Source organism: Dermacentor andersoni, chromosome 4, assembly GCF_023375885.2.
Source record: "Dermacentor andersoni chromosome 4, qqDerAnde1_hic_scaffold, whole genome shotgun sequence".
Lineage (NCBI taxonomy): Eukaryota > Metazoa > Arthropoda > Arachnida > Ixodida > Ixodidae > Dermacentor > Dermacentor andersoni.
The window spans coordinates 47447553-47462730 of NC_092817.1; the positions used below are offsets into that span (position 1 = coordinate 47447553).

The 15178-nt window shown below is 44.9% G+C and overlaps 1 protein-coding gene across 1 annotated transcript in view; it reads right to left on the reverse strand.

Annotated features, from left to right (window-relative positions):
• Positions 1–1537: 1537 nt before the first annotated feature.
• Positions 1538–15178, reverse strand: part of LOC126537080 (uncharacterized) — a 30462-nt gene continuing 16821 nt past the window's right edge. Inside the window, exons 6-11 of the mRNA XM_050184224.3 lie at positions 13864–14063; positions 11841–11951; positions 9510–9701; positions 8271–8393; positions 7633–7776; positions 1538–3161 (exon numbers count right to left, since the gene is read on the reverse strand). Of these exons, the coding sequence (XP_050040181.2) occupies positions 3124–3161; positions 7633–7776; positions 8271–8393; positions 9510–9701; positions 11841–11951; positions 13864–14063 (808 nt within the window). The 3' untranslated portion in view covers positions 1538–3123. The remainder of the gene's footprint in view (positions 3162–7632; positions 7777–8270; positions 8394–9509; positions 9702–11840; positions 11952–13863; positions 14064–15178) is intronic.

Here is a 15178-nt window from a genome sequence, read left to right on the forward strand (position 1 = left end):
TCAGATGGTAGAGCGGCTGCCCCGGTGTGGCGATGGTCGCGGGTTCGAGTCCCCAACCAGGGCGAATTTTTCTTAACTGCGAAGTTTTCCTTTCGAGGAAACCGTACGGGCTTCGTTTGTAGCAATTGCTACGATTAGGTGGATGTCTCAGTTTCCCTTAATTGATAAGTGCAAATAAACAAATAACGTACGGTACATATTTCAATCTACAAATTCTAACTGGCTAGTTCGCAAGGTGTACCCACTTGAAACGAATTCTCTGACCTGCACCAATATCAAAATGTTCAAAGTGTCCGACGAAAATGCATTGGCACTCCAGTTACTTCTGTGCTCGAGTGCATAAGCAGCGGTTTCATCAAAAAAAGAAAAAAAGAAGTAACTGGAACGCCAATACGTTTCCTCGGACACTTTGAAAATTATTATCTGGAAACTGGTGCAGTCCGCGGAATTCGTGTAGTCCTGAAATATATATATACACATATGTATATATAATAAAAGCACACTTATTTTGGGGGAGTACGCACCATTGTGACACAGGGGCTAGAGGTCTTTTAACTATTGACGTATGTGATCATACTTAGTTGCGCAAGCACCTCATATCACCATTATTTCTTGGAAAATAATCATACATCAAATTATTCATCGCGACATTGCTGCGTCGACGTCTCACACTGTACATCCCCCAGATTAGACATTCGCATGTCGGCCTAGACTCTAAACGGTGTAGCGCACTGGCACGAAGTTACATGTTGTATTACTCTGGAAATTGTGACCTGTGCGGTGCATTCACGAAAACATTGCATGAAATTAGGCTCCACATCGATTCGAACAAGAAAACTAAATCGTGAGGTTTTACGTGCCAAAACTGTGATATGATTATGAACCACGCCTTAGTGGAAGACCATATATACATTTTGACCAGCTGAGGTTCTTCAGCGTAGCGCAAATGGAGCGGAAATAGCAGCGACAGACGGACAGTAAAACAGTCTGTTCCTGTTTTTTGGGCTTATGTCGTGCCAACAAGGCCCAATTTTTACTCTTCTTAACCTTAATATAGGTACACGAACGCTTTTGCATTTCGCCTCCGTCGAAATCTGCCCGATTCTTGGTCAATTCCCCCTTAGGTAGTAGTCGCCAATGACGTTAAGGTCATTATCAACACCGTCACCATCATGTGGCTGTCGCGGCCAGGATTAACCCGCGACCCCGATATCACCAGCGCAAACAATCAAAAGTACAATATGCATATTTTTATAACAGCCTGTGATCATTTGCGCTGGTGATCTCGAGGTCGCGGGTTAATCCTGGCCGTGACAGCCACATGATGGTGATGGTGTTGATAATGACCTTAACGTCATTGGCGACTACTAAGGAGGAACAATATGCATATTTTTATAACAGCCTGTGATCAGCTGCATAGCATATGCGATCTGTGCTGTGCGACTTGTGTTATGGTGTATTGAAGCCCTGTTGAAGAGTTCTTTGTAGGGGCAACTTTTGCGAAGGAAGCACGTTAGCTGTAAGAAATGCAACAAAATGGCTGAAGTACGTTTATTTTACGCGCAAGAGTAAGGTAGCAATAACGCAAATCAAAACATGATTACATGTAAATATTCGACCAGGTCCTCGTACATCTGTACGACATATGACCGGTGTTCAAGGAAGATACCTCGTTAGGTCTGCTCAACGGTCAGCGTTAATATAAACAAAAGGCTTCTAGTCTAAGGTTCGAGAACAGTATACACATGGTCGCAGCGGTTAGGCACTCTGAGACTTCGTTCATGTCGATCGTCCGACGAAGCTGCTACCACACCGTTGGCCAGGCGAGTTCACGATACGGGTCACAATGTCATTGTTATCAAGGCCTCCAAAACAAGTTACATGAACTGGCTAAACGAAGGACTTCTTAACGCAGGTATACACATCACCGTCGTTTTGTTGATACCTCGTCGTCGAACGTTTTGAGACGCGTTGTCGATGGTGCACCGACTCGTATCGTCAGCACTCTTGCCGTTTTATGCCACTGCTTGACTGCCGGCTTCCTAGGAGCCGCCATCGCTTTAGAAGTCGTCCCGGCGCTGGTTCACCATTGCATTTCATAGTGGTGCGGGAGGCTGCGCCATGTTAAGGGATCTCGACCTTCCGGGCGATACATCTTAAGTTCATAAGCGGTGCTCATAAAGGCTTAGACAATCTCACCAGTCACTGTCCTTGTTACTCGCTTTATGGCCTGTCCTACAGGAACGGAAATCGGTACAACTGTGCACACTGTGGCTGCTGCGGACCTGCTGTCGATTCTCCAATGGGCTTGCCGAGGCGTTGACGTCGCTCAGAAGCTGCCAGTTGCTGCTGATTAACTGTCTGCCATCACGACGCCATCTTTGTTTAGAAGATCATCGTTCTGTAGACCATCTCTGTTCCACTCTTGTAGCTGGAGAGAATACGCGCAGAAAAAAAAGGATTGCAGCTCATTGTTCATCCGGCTGCGTGCAGCTGTGCTTCAGCTTGCCATGAGTTTAGTCGTCCTTGCTCTTCTGGCTACGGAGATGGCTCGTCTGTGACGAGTCCCTGAAGAACGAAAATCTGTACACCTGTCAATCTAAAGCCTACTAAAGCGTCCAAGATGTCCCCCACTTCCTATAAAACAAGAAAGAAAAAGGTCTTTAGGATGAAGTCAGGACTTGTTTCACTATACTGAGTAATGGTTCACGAATGCAAGAAAGCTGCTCCACGTGGACATTCGTGACACGTCAAGATTACTCAGACGTACAAACTTTTATCACCAACTGGGAGCCACGTTGCTCGAGGATTCCTTCTTCCAGGTGAACTTGTCTTAGTTTCGTTCGCAGGCAACAGGCTGCGTTCTTCCGCGTCTCAGCATACTTGCGGGTACTGTCGCATATGATTCGAGTCGAAGAGTGGTACGCATACTAAAAAATAACATCTGCTCTTCTAGGAAATGGAAGCAAAGTGCTAACGTCGATGCCTACTAGCGGCACATTGTGCTGCCTTAAAATTTTAGTCACAGGTCCGTTAAATAATTTATATATAGCAGCTATTTTGATTAAACACTTGTATAGTCATGCTGCGGTGTGTTAGATGTGGTAGCTTCGCTTTGACTTCTCAGGCGACCTGTGGTTTCACAGGTGGCAGCAGAGCTCCTACGGGAAAAAAGAGAGAACGACGGAGAGCGACATATTAAACAAGTGGGAAACATGGGGAAGGCGGGAGATGGAAATTCAACACGATGAGCGCAACGAGAACAAGGTGAAAGCGGGAGCCAACGTTTCGACAAGTGGACTTGTCTTCTTCAAGGAGACATATGCTGTCCTCGCCACGGTATATTTGGGTGGGTCTTTCTAAAGGGGAGACGGGGTAAGGCGGGTGGGTGCGGCAACGAGCGAAGAAGGTGTCTTAACGGCGAGGGTGTAGAAATGGGAATAAAAGAGTGCTGCGCACAAGGCCAGTGAAACAGCCGTCTGTCGATCACATGTGAACAGCCGTGTGTCAGTTGGCGTTTCAACATCGTGCACAGCATCCCTCTATTACCTGGTTCTGGTGGTCGTAAGCTACCGATATTAGCACGAGCGTCAGAAACCGGTGCTCATGAACAAAAATATAAAAGAAAATACTGAAGTGGAATAAATAAATAAATAAAAGGAAAAAAAAACGGAGAGAAAGAAAAAAACACTATGCAACGAAACTATGTATTGTTGCCTATAGCTTGAAATTTAGCGCAGTGAATATATTCTAAAGCTCCCTTTGAAATGTTGATGCTTATCGGTTGCAATGTCTTGAACTTATGGATAAGGTATGATTCTCCGTATTTTTTTTTCTCGTTCAGAACGGAAATTCGACTGCAAGATGTGGAGTTTGAAGTTCATCAAAGTTATGACCTGGTTGGTTGAAATGCTCGGTGACGGCTTTGGGAAGCTTTACAGCTGTTTCCCCGCGATGTCCGTTTAATCTGACGTTCATTGATTGTCCCTTTTCACCGATATATTGTATCTTACAGAAAGAACATTTAAGCGTCTAAATCACATCGGAACTTGTATAAGTAAAGCTAGTTTTGACTTCGTGTGTACAATTTTTGCGGTGCCTTTAATTTTAATGACACTTTGAAGGTGCCTGGAGGTTTTGCACCTGGGGCGACAACATGCTTTTATTACGTGGGAATGATGTTGGCTGAATTTTGCGTGCACTAATATGTCTTTAAAGTTTCTGTTGTGGCGATAGGTAACCCTTGGTACATTCGGGAACGCTTTTCTCAGATGCTCGTTACTTGATAATATTGGGTGGTATTTTCGTAGGATGTTGTTTGTTTGGGAGTGCATTTGAATATTTTGTTAGAAAGGATGGCGGTCTGCCAGATTCTGGTGTTGGCTGTTTCTTAGATAATTCTGACTGTCTCTCCAATCTTGACGCGACATCATAAGCTTTATGGAGAGCAACTTGTGGATTGTTTCTTTCTGCTAGCGTTGTTTTAAAGTAATTGAGGTGGTGGATATGATCGTCGTCTTCGCTGCAGATTCTTTTTATTCGTTTCAGTTGTCCGACAAAAATTCCTTGCTTGCAGTGTCGCGGGTGATGACTATTGTAGTCATCAATAGTCATATTGCTGGCCATCCGAAGGCTTCCGGTAAAGTGTCTCAGTTTTCCGTTTTCAGTTATCCGTTTTCTATGTTGACCGTCGTGTCGAGGAACTTAGTGTGACTAGGACAATGATGAGCAGTTAATTTAATACTCGGGTTAAAACGATTGAAATGGCTAATTAATTCGGTTAACGCGCTTGTGCCATGTTACCGTATTATAAATATGTCGTCATTGTAACGAAGATAGGTGTGGGGTTTTAAAGTGTAGGATTTCAACTGGTATGCTTCAAGCTGCCCCATGAACTTTTCGAATACGTGCGAGCTAATGGTGTTTCAATGACAGTTCCGAAAGTTTGCAGGTAGTGAATAGAATCGAATTAGATACACTTGCGCGTGAAAACTACCCTCAGGAGCGACAGGTAAACTTTAGGAGCGTGCGCTTGGGGATTAGTTGCGAGGGATTTCGAAACGGCTTCAATTCATTCATTCATGGGTATGTTAGTGTAAAGGGCAGAAACATCGAAAGTGACTAGAAGAGCCCGGTTGGAAAGGATTTGGTTGGCGTTGATGCCATGGATAATTCGAAGGAAGTGCGGCGTGTCTTGAACAAAAGATGGTGGTGGGGACGTTTGACAGGCGGCGATTTAAGAATTTAGATAGTGACTCGGTAGGTGTGTTGTTATTAGACACAATATGCCGACCTGGGATTTATGCTGTAAATATTTCTTCGACGGGAACTTTATGTATTTTAGGAAGAAGATAAAAGCGGTCTCCTTCTTTATTCATGGGCATCAGGAAGCGATATTCAGATTGCGCGATTAGTTGGCGGACAGGAGCTCCGCCATTGTGTTTTCACAGTTTTGCTGTTGTCTGAACTTGGGTTAGAATCGAGTTTTCTGTAATAGGTGTGGTTGCTCAGTTGTTTGGAGGCCTCATTCTTGTACTTTTCTATAGGCCAGATTACGATGTTGCTGCCTTTGTTTGTTGGTATTATTGCAGTATCATTCCTTTCCGCGAGTTCTTTAAGGATTTGGTGCTGCACGGGGAACAAGTTGTTGCATTTCCGGCAATGCCGCGCTGACTGTAGACTTTCCTTTGAGATCACCTTTATGTATAAATAGAGGTCTGGCCACTGTCTGGGCGAGGAAAGCATATGTCGCCATAAGTCCAGTTGTCGAAAATTTGGCTCCCACTTTCACCTTGTTCTCGTTTTGCTCATCATGTTAAATCATTGCTACAAAATAAGTTCAAGGGGCTTTGTACCGCATTACCTCGTGAAGCTAATCTCAGTTCAAGCCAACAACGAGAGATATTTGCGGGTATTGGTTCCACCCTAAAACAATTCCTCAACCGGTATGTCTAGAGTATGTCTGACTGTGCCCGCTTGGGACACTGGCAATTTCTCGGAGCCCCGAAATGCAACACTATTACGCGCCGCAGTTTCATAGACTTCCTAAATAACTGCTGCTTTCTGGAAATAGGAAGCAAGCGACAGTAACAATACCCGAGAATATTCCTTTGTTTTCCGTTCGCTTGGCGCAAATAACAATGCTGTCTTTGAATGCAAATGAAGGACAAGCATATGCTTGCGTTTAATTCACAATGTTGTCTTCTCTATGCTCCTTTATTGTAGGGAGTGTTCCGAGTGGTTTGGTTCAGAATATTGTCACAAGATGTTGACGCCATGGCGCTGCTCCTCGAGGAGATGTCTTTCGGTGTTCTGCTATAACATCTTTGTTAGTAGATGTCTTCACTTCACGTTAATCCATTAATGTTACGCTTTACAATATTCTCCGTACTATTTTCGCTTAAGCTTGGCCCTAAGGTCGTAGAGCTCAACCACAGACCACGATTCTATCCCCTAAGGGAGCGCGAATATTCAAAATATCAAAAACAACAGGAATAGTCTGCTCTCTTGAGTGTTCATACAAAAATTCTATATTCGATGCATTCGGATATTCGTTATTGGTCATTATGGAACTTATGGAATAATGATGGCAATGGTAGCCACCTTAACTCTGCAATACCCTTTCAAATGCTCTTTATCAATCCATCTGATTCGGAAATACTTTTGCGTCATTTCCGCAAGTCCTGTTCCTTGATTGATTGCTGTTCATTGTGAGTCACCGATGAGAATAATCTGAACAACTGCGCTGGTTTCTGCATGCTGAGCAGACAATTGCCCTATAGTTCTTTTTTTCTTTGCAACATATGCTGCGGTAACACTACCCATATTTTGCAAATTTTGCATAATGCTCTTTCAGTATATAATATGCACATATACATGGCAGTGTAATGGTCCAGGACTAGATGGGGTTTACACTTGATAGTGCAAGCTAATAGGGAAGAAAATGCCCACTGAAATGCACATGGGTTGGCCTCCAAGGTTTACATCACGTGGATGAAATTATGCACATCCGTAACTAATGTCACCGACATGCTTGCACTACTTAAAGGTAACGTTTTTTTATTAACAATAAGGAAATGCTTGGCATTCGATTCGATATTTGGAGGCAGTTTTGTTTTCTTCTAAATCTTCGTATTTGATTTGAAATTTTGCGCCACATGCTCCCAAGGTTCCTGCGACCGTTATCTTGTCGAATGAATTTCGACACGTTTAACTACCCTACAGGGAACTAGAGAAATGTTCTAGTAAAACAAGAGTACACTGCGAAAAGCTCTCCAGTTGATATCTCCCCGGCGCGGTGCCCGTTAATTGCCTTTTGTCTGTACGCCTTTTGTCTGTCTTCATCGCCCCGTACCGGTGGTTGGGTAAACGTTCGATATTAGTCGGTGTATAGAGAGGCCGGATAATCTAGTTTTGCGCGCGCAGGCCAAACTATCTGCATCAAACAAGAATGTACACTGTCGGATAGCGGTTGGTAAGGGCAACCCCTCAGTGTTTTGTCAACATTGGTTTACGTTGATCTGTGCCTCCCCTGGGAAGGGGCCTCATGGAAAACAGAGCACCGAGCCCTGCAGGGAAACGACGTACTACGCCGCCGGCGGGTCGCTTTCCTTCCGGTGTCATTGCACTCACCTCGGGCCGAGAACTTCCGGGCTGCCTCGACGCCGGTGATGACGCAGCCAGACAGCGCGCTGACGGGCCCATTAAGTGGCTTGGCCTTCTGCCAGCACTTGTTTCCCGGCGTGTAGCACTCCACGTCCGATACCAGTGCCGTCCCTGCGTTTCACAGCGGCGAGGAAAGGTTGACCCCACGACAACAGATCACTCGCGAGGGACGATCGAGTTTTTTAAAGGAGCGCCATATAGCAACCAGTTTGTCCTGTCCTATGTTTTATTATTTCGCAGTCCCTGGCTAGCGCGAGTGCTGAGGGAGCAGCGCGCAGCTTAAATGGTACTGTGGTAAGGTCATGACTTCACGGGCATCACGTGACAAGTCGACACGCAGGCCTCTCGTGTGCAGATATTCGGTGCACGTTTAGAGAACAGAAGGTTATAAATATTAGGCTTGGGGCCCTGTGCTCGGCATTCTATGAACAGCGTGTTGGCTTCAGTACCCAATCAATCAATCAATCAATCAATCAATCAATCAATCAATCAATCAATCAATCAATCAATCAATCAATCAATCAATCAATCAATCAATCAATCAATCAATCAATCAATCAATCAATCAATCAATCAATCAATCAATCACTTGTATAATTAGTTACCATTGTAGCCGCCAATGACGTAGATTGTGTCTCCAAGCTGCGCCACGGCAAATGTGCTGCGGGCGCAGATCAGGGGAGGTAGCTTGTGCCAGCTCAGTGGAAGGTGGGCATCACTGCGGAGCACTGCGCAAGAATACACGCGATGCGAGGGCCCACAGTGAGTGCTTTTTGTGTCAGATAAACTGCACTTATTCCCAGGGTTATCATCTCTTGCACAGCACAAGAATGAATGAGACTATACGTAATATGAAATTTTGGAAATACGAGGGACACCAGGCAGAGTTTCACGCCTATTCGCAGTGCCACTGACAATCTTTCTTGGGAATAAGCTCAGCCACTCGCGTCAACTATATGTAAGTGTCTAATTTATACTGAACTTAATCTAGGATTAGACTGCACACATTACAATGTAGACATTCGTCTAACTTAAGACCCACCGATTCTGACTGGATGCGTGTGTTGCACTAGACATTTACCGTTGTGGTCCAGCGCCCACGCACGCTAATAAAATTACTGGTGCAACAGTGCAGTCACGATCTCGATGGGGCCGTACATTTGTTATCGGTGCTTACTAGGCTACGGGCGCCGATTTTCACGCTAGTACTTTGTATTCGTCACTAAATATGTAAACGTTCGATAACTCCTTTGAGATCGTGCAACGTTGGACCACATCAAAAGAATGCGCCCAACCAGATTAGCACGCAGTGTCTTGACGGGGGTATACATGTGACAGAACTGGTAACATTAAGGGAAAAGAAGCTCGATGACTTGGTATCCGATACTGGTTCTGCTACCAGATTATGCTGTATTAGTGATAAGGGCATGCACTGTTGGGACACTGGAGAATCTTGAAGCGCGGTTGCACTAGGCCATTTTATTGTGCGCTTTGAGCCAACACCTATAGATAACTTCTACGTCTACATGCATCGCATAACGCCACGACACGCCGTCTTGTTTTATGCAAGCACAGCGCAAGACGGAACGAGCGAATGGGAAACACGCACGCAGAGCGTTGCATGTGTGTCGTTCTTGTCCCTTCTTCTTCGTTGTTCTTTTAAAAAATAAGGTTGTCTTGCCAAAGTAGCTCGAATCCAGAAATGCCTGTCATTAGTATACACTTTGCTCACATCCGTATAGAAAGTGCCACAACCTTCGTATGACGTACAGGCATGATACTCTACATAATACTTGATTAGCATGTGGGAAATGCGGTTAAGCTTTGTTGTAACGGGCGCCCACCTGTGTACAGCCGCCGGCGACCGTCGAAGCCGCCGATGACGTACAGCCGACCGCCGTGCTCTATCATGCGGTGGCTGCAGCGTGGGTGGGGCAGCGGTCGCACCAGCGACCACGAGTCCAGGGAAGGCGTGTACTCCTCCACGCTCTCGAGCACGTGGCGGCCGTTGAAGCCGCCGCTGATGTACAGCCTGCCTGCGCGCACCGCGCACACACACAGTTAAGAGGAAGCTGCAGCTCGGGCCCAACTTCGATGCGAGCTATTCAAATACACGTAATAAGGCAGAAGCGCTTTTCTGGGATAACCCCTGGACCGATTTTAATGAAGTTTGTTGCATCTGAAAGAGAAAGTTAAATTCTAATGCCTCTTTGAAGCGGAATTTCGATTGAGAGCATGAATTTGTTCAAAAGATTTTCAAAAAATCGAAAGTATGAAAAACATATAAAAGCACGAAATTTACAAGTTAATAGCTATGCATCAAGAAGAGATATCGCGGCTCTGTAAACGACATCCATTAGATCATTCACAACCGACAAATTCGGTACGTCAATCTATATCTTACGTGAATTTGTGACGTTGTGTACAAGGGTTCTGCAAAAGCTATATGTTCATATCACTAATTTTTTTTTAGAGTCATCTTTGACATATCAATTTTCTCCGCTTTAGTTGTACTATTAGATGCAATTCACAGAATTGTGTTATCATTTTTCATGGATGAGTTAGGGACATGTAAGCCTGTCAGTGTCGTTTTCTGAAAATTTTAAATTTTTGCGAATTTTTAATAAAAAATTTACCATCTGAATAAAAAATTTTAAGCACCAACTGTCACTAGATTTTAAAATTTCCTTTTAAATGCAACAAATCTCGCCAAATTTCCTGCAATGGTCGCAGAGAAAAAACCGAATTCTCCCTCTACATGTATTGAGATAGGAGCACCCGAACTAAAGCTTCCTCTTAACGTCCGTTTATTGAAGTACGGTGGCCTTCTTGCCACGGCGCCGCAGCCGTATTTGTGTAGCGCTGGATTAAAGGTCGGGCTGCCCCGGACCTTAGGCTTATATTATGTGGCGCGACTTTCACATGGCGGCACAACGAGTTCCGTCGCCACGCCGCATCTGCGACCGCGCATCCGCAACCACCGCGATCCGCCAAATCGGCCGTGACGGTGTAGCGATCGGCTGGATTGTGGACGGGCCGACAACAAGCGACGCCGAGATAGGCGGTTTTGCCCACGCATATTTTACCGCGTGCTAAAGTATTGGTATCTCCGCAGGTGCTGATCATGCGATCCTAAATGTTCAAGGCGTCTTTAAGACCAAAAATCATAATATATATTCAATATTTGATTTATATAAGGAAATGTAGACATTCGACTGGTTCTCATGTTTCTATTCATAGATACAGGTATGAATATTCTGAGAACGGGGGGCAAGTTAGGGCGTCGCTCTGAACGAAGTCGTGCGGTCAGCGAAGCATGTGACAGTTTTTAATGAAAATTGCTCTGCGACGCGTGTGACAACATGGCTTTTAATGCGAATAGAATTGTTTGCCTACTTCAGCCATTCTGAGCCTATCTGTCCGTCCCTGTCTATCCGTCCGTCCATTTGTCCGTGCCATAGCAAAGTGATACGACATCGGAGCATGTGAGATATATAGCAAAAGCAACGAAAGTCTCGGAATTACTGCTACACAAGTTAAATAAACATCACTACAGGAATACGGTCAGTCGCTACATTGCTCGAACGGTAATCGCATTAACTTCGATAGTCATCGTGAGAGGAGTCATGTCATATTTTTCTTTTCGCTTCATTCGGCTCATGTGGAACAGCCTTTGCATTAACAAAAATTGATCACTCGGAGCTACGCCTTATTTAAACAGAACGTGTTTCTTGCCATGCTTCTAGCCGCGTGCTCTAAAGATGTCATCATCACTTCAAATCACTGTTTGACTTGAAGCGTCGCGCGCACGCACACACACACACACACACACACACACACACACACACACACACACACACACACACACACACACACACACACACACACACACACACACACATTATATATATATATATATATATATATATATATATATATATATATATATATATATATATATATATATAGTTACAATCACTACGTTCACGTCATCAAGTTACGTTGATGCAGATTGAGCAAGCGACCTGATTGTATACAAGCGCACGGCGTGCCGGACAAAGTAATAGTGCGAGGCCCACAGAGTCACGTGAGCTTGTAAGCAGTTTGCTATAATCACGCATATCTTGTTTGCTTGTCACAATGGTCTATAATAAGATAGCAGAGGAAGCGCTTACCTTTGAAGGTGCATGCAGAGCCATCGCTGCGCCTCCTCATCATGCGGGCAACTATGGTCCACTGGTTTGTGCGAAGGCTGTATCGCTCCACGGTGGACGTACGCTCCACGCCTGCGCCAGAAAATGGGAAACGAAGCGAGAGTCGCGAAGCGAAACGGGGCTTCTTCAGTGGTTACTGTTCAGACAGGAAAGGGTGCTGCGGAGACTTTGTAGAACGCATTTTTAATTTGTATCATCTCTTGCGTAGTCCACTCACACTCTCTCCCCACTCCCGAATTTCACTATCTGATCTAGAAGCTGTACTATCGTAACCAATATACAGTAGGCATTTTGTCCATAATTGGCTGAACAAAATTAAGTGGAAAAATATGCGATGTTAAATACGATGAGCTTTCTTTGCGTACACATTCCCGAGTCTGTTTAGCTACTTAAAAAAAAAAAACACGGCCATGATTTCGTTTGTTCTGCGACTGCTGTACAACTCTATGCAAAATCAAGCCAATAATGTGTTTCAAAACACCCACCAACGCACCCAAACACCGCAATTTCACCGCATTGCCTAATCGTTTGCCGGCATTGACGACTGCGTTTGCCTTTCCTTCGCACCTACTCGGTTACTCTTATACCACATTTCACCCGCTTCCCTCAACTCCACTTCATCCTCGTAGCCTTCACTAGAGTGTCCCCTATGCCAGCCTGATAATCAACACTGCCCTTTACAGGGGCACAAACGAGAAAAAATATTTTGAGTTGTATTTTTAGGTGCCCCTTCTTAGATACACTGAATACGTTGTATTCTAAACGAACGAAATAATGAACTTGGCAAGGTTCAGTAGCTTTTATTGTGCCACAGCTGCCCTGAATGTAAAGCAAACAAACAAACAAACAAACAAACAAACAAACAAACAAACAAACAAACAAACAAACAAACAAACAAACAAACAAACAAACAAACAAACAAACAAACTCAATCAATCAATCAATCAATCAATCAATCAATCAATCAATCAATCAATCAATCAATCAATCAATCAATCAATCAATCAATCAATCAATCAATCAAACTACAATAAAATTCGTGACGTCTCACAGACTTACTGGTGCTGCTGTTTTGGCGTGACATTCGATGAATAGAACAACCTTCGTTTTCTTATCTTTACTACATAGTTTCTATCACGCAGCAAGTTATGTATTCGGCCACATACCCTGTGGCTGGAGCCGCATGCCTAATCGGCAAGATATCATCCGCAAAGTGGGGAGAGGAGGAAAAAACTTCAGCCATTTTAGGTGCCAACTTTTGTTTCAGGAAGAAACACCGAAATTCCGCGAGCGTTCTCATGACCGCTTAATTGTGAGCGACTTTCATTATTGCAACATCAACAGTTCATTTGTTAGATTCTGTTGCTTACTTTCGGTATTTATTTTCATGTTTTTGAGTTACGCATATAGTCAAGGTCAGAGAAACAATATATGAAGCGGCAATATTTCTTGTACCAGAAGTGTCGTTTTGTTATCCTCGATACGACGCCTTATTGCTAATGCAGGGTGCAAAGGAAGTCGCAGAGGCGCCAGCAAAAGAGCGTTTTTGTTGAGTAGCGGCCACGTGGGAGAAGTCGCAAGAGGCTCCATCTACCTCTTTCTCGCAATCCCTAGTACTAAGTTAACGCTCCCAACACGACTCACTAGAGTTTCCCACGTCTAATGTTTACTTGACGTCAAGAAACGACCAAATACACTGCGATTTCGGCGTTGAGAAAGCAGCCGTCGCCTCTGCAGCTGGCATTTTTTAAGACACCGGGGACGCTGGACTTCCGCTTCGTTTCGGCCGCAGCTTCCCCATGGAGAAAATAGTTTTTCAGGGAAGTTGGTGCCACTTAAAAGCGGAGTGTTCACACTGAAATGATGAAACGAGTGCCGCCCAGCTGTGGCGCTTTGTAGGGTAAAGGAAATCCCTGGACGAGTGCGACTCGCCCTTGGCACGTAAAGGGTTAGCAAACTTGCGTCGCCGCAGAGAGTGGCGTACCGGTGTGGCCGCCCATGGCGTAGATGTGCTCTCCGAGCACGGCCGAGGTCACGTACGCCCGCGGCACGTGCATCGGCGAGTGGTGTTGCCACTCGCCGCGGTCCAGGTCGTAGCTGTCCATGGAGCGGAGGTACGTGCGCAGCTTCATGCCGCCCACCACGTAGATGCGCCGCCGAAACACGACCACGCCGTGGTACGCTCTGCACGCGAGTTTGAGTCCTATCAGTCGCGAACGCCTCTCCTGCGAGCAGAGCTTGTGGGTGTGCGATACGTGGTGCGGTATGAAGACGAGTCGCAATAATGTGCCAGACGAGAGGTGGTTCTATAAGCACATACGCTTCACGTGTAGGAGTAAGAATGAGCTGCCGCTCTTCGTGGTCGAAATATGCGTCTTTTTAAATGTGACACGGATCGAAACTGTTTCGGGCGTGTTAAGTGTTTCGGAAATGTCCACATGGTTTCGCTCACTCGCATTTATACGCACAGACAAGCTGAAGAGAGTTGCGTTACGAAGACGCGGCGGTGCTGTCGTCGCACTTTGAGCAGGGTAAAAAAAAGAAAAGAAAACGGAAAGGACTGACATACTCTACTAGTGGAATCTTTCTGGAAAGGCAAGATTTATAGATTTGTTAAAAAGTGGTGAGCCTCGAGGAAAAAGAAAACTGTGCCACACTCCATCTGCTTTCTTTTTCTTTAATTTGCCGCGTTAAATAATAGAGCATGGTAGTAGCTTGACTATGTAAACTCATACACGCTTCCACTGGCTTGCTTTCTTTGTCAGCGGCACTAATTCTCATGACATTCAGTGAGTGAGTGAGTGAGTGAGTGAGTGAGTGAGTGAGTGAGTGAGAGTGAGATAGAGCAAGCCAGTGAGTGAGCGCCACTTCGTCTTTGTGTGCTTGACCTGTATGGAAATAAAACACCAATGCTAAAGACGCGTCATACTTGCTTAAGTGGTATCGCATTAAATTATAGTTGCGCTGTCGGAGAAATGTGCATAAGATTGAGAAGAAGGGCATTTTGTTTTAGGTTGCGTTATTGAACGACGGGAGAGTGAACGGGAATTGCTCGATCTTTGCACTGCCGATACATATAGCTTTGCTCAAAATGCCGTCTCATCAGCGTTACTTGGGGCTATGCTTGAAAATCCGTTACCAATTGCACACATGATCTACTTCAATACTGCACGGAAAACGGGTCCTAGGTATTTGGGCGTACTTCCTGAGCAGTAAATACGGAACAGTGATTCTCCGATAAAGCCCCGTTTTCTTCTGTGCTTATGAGTGTAACCCGAAATTCAGAACTACATTATAAA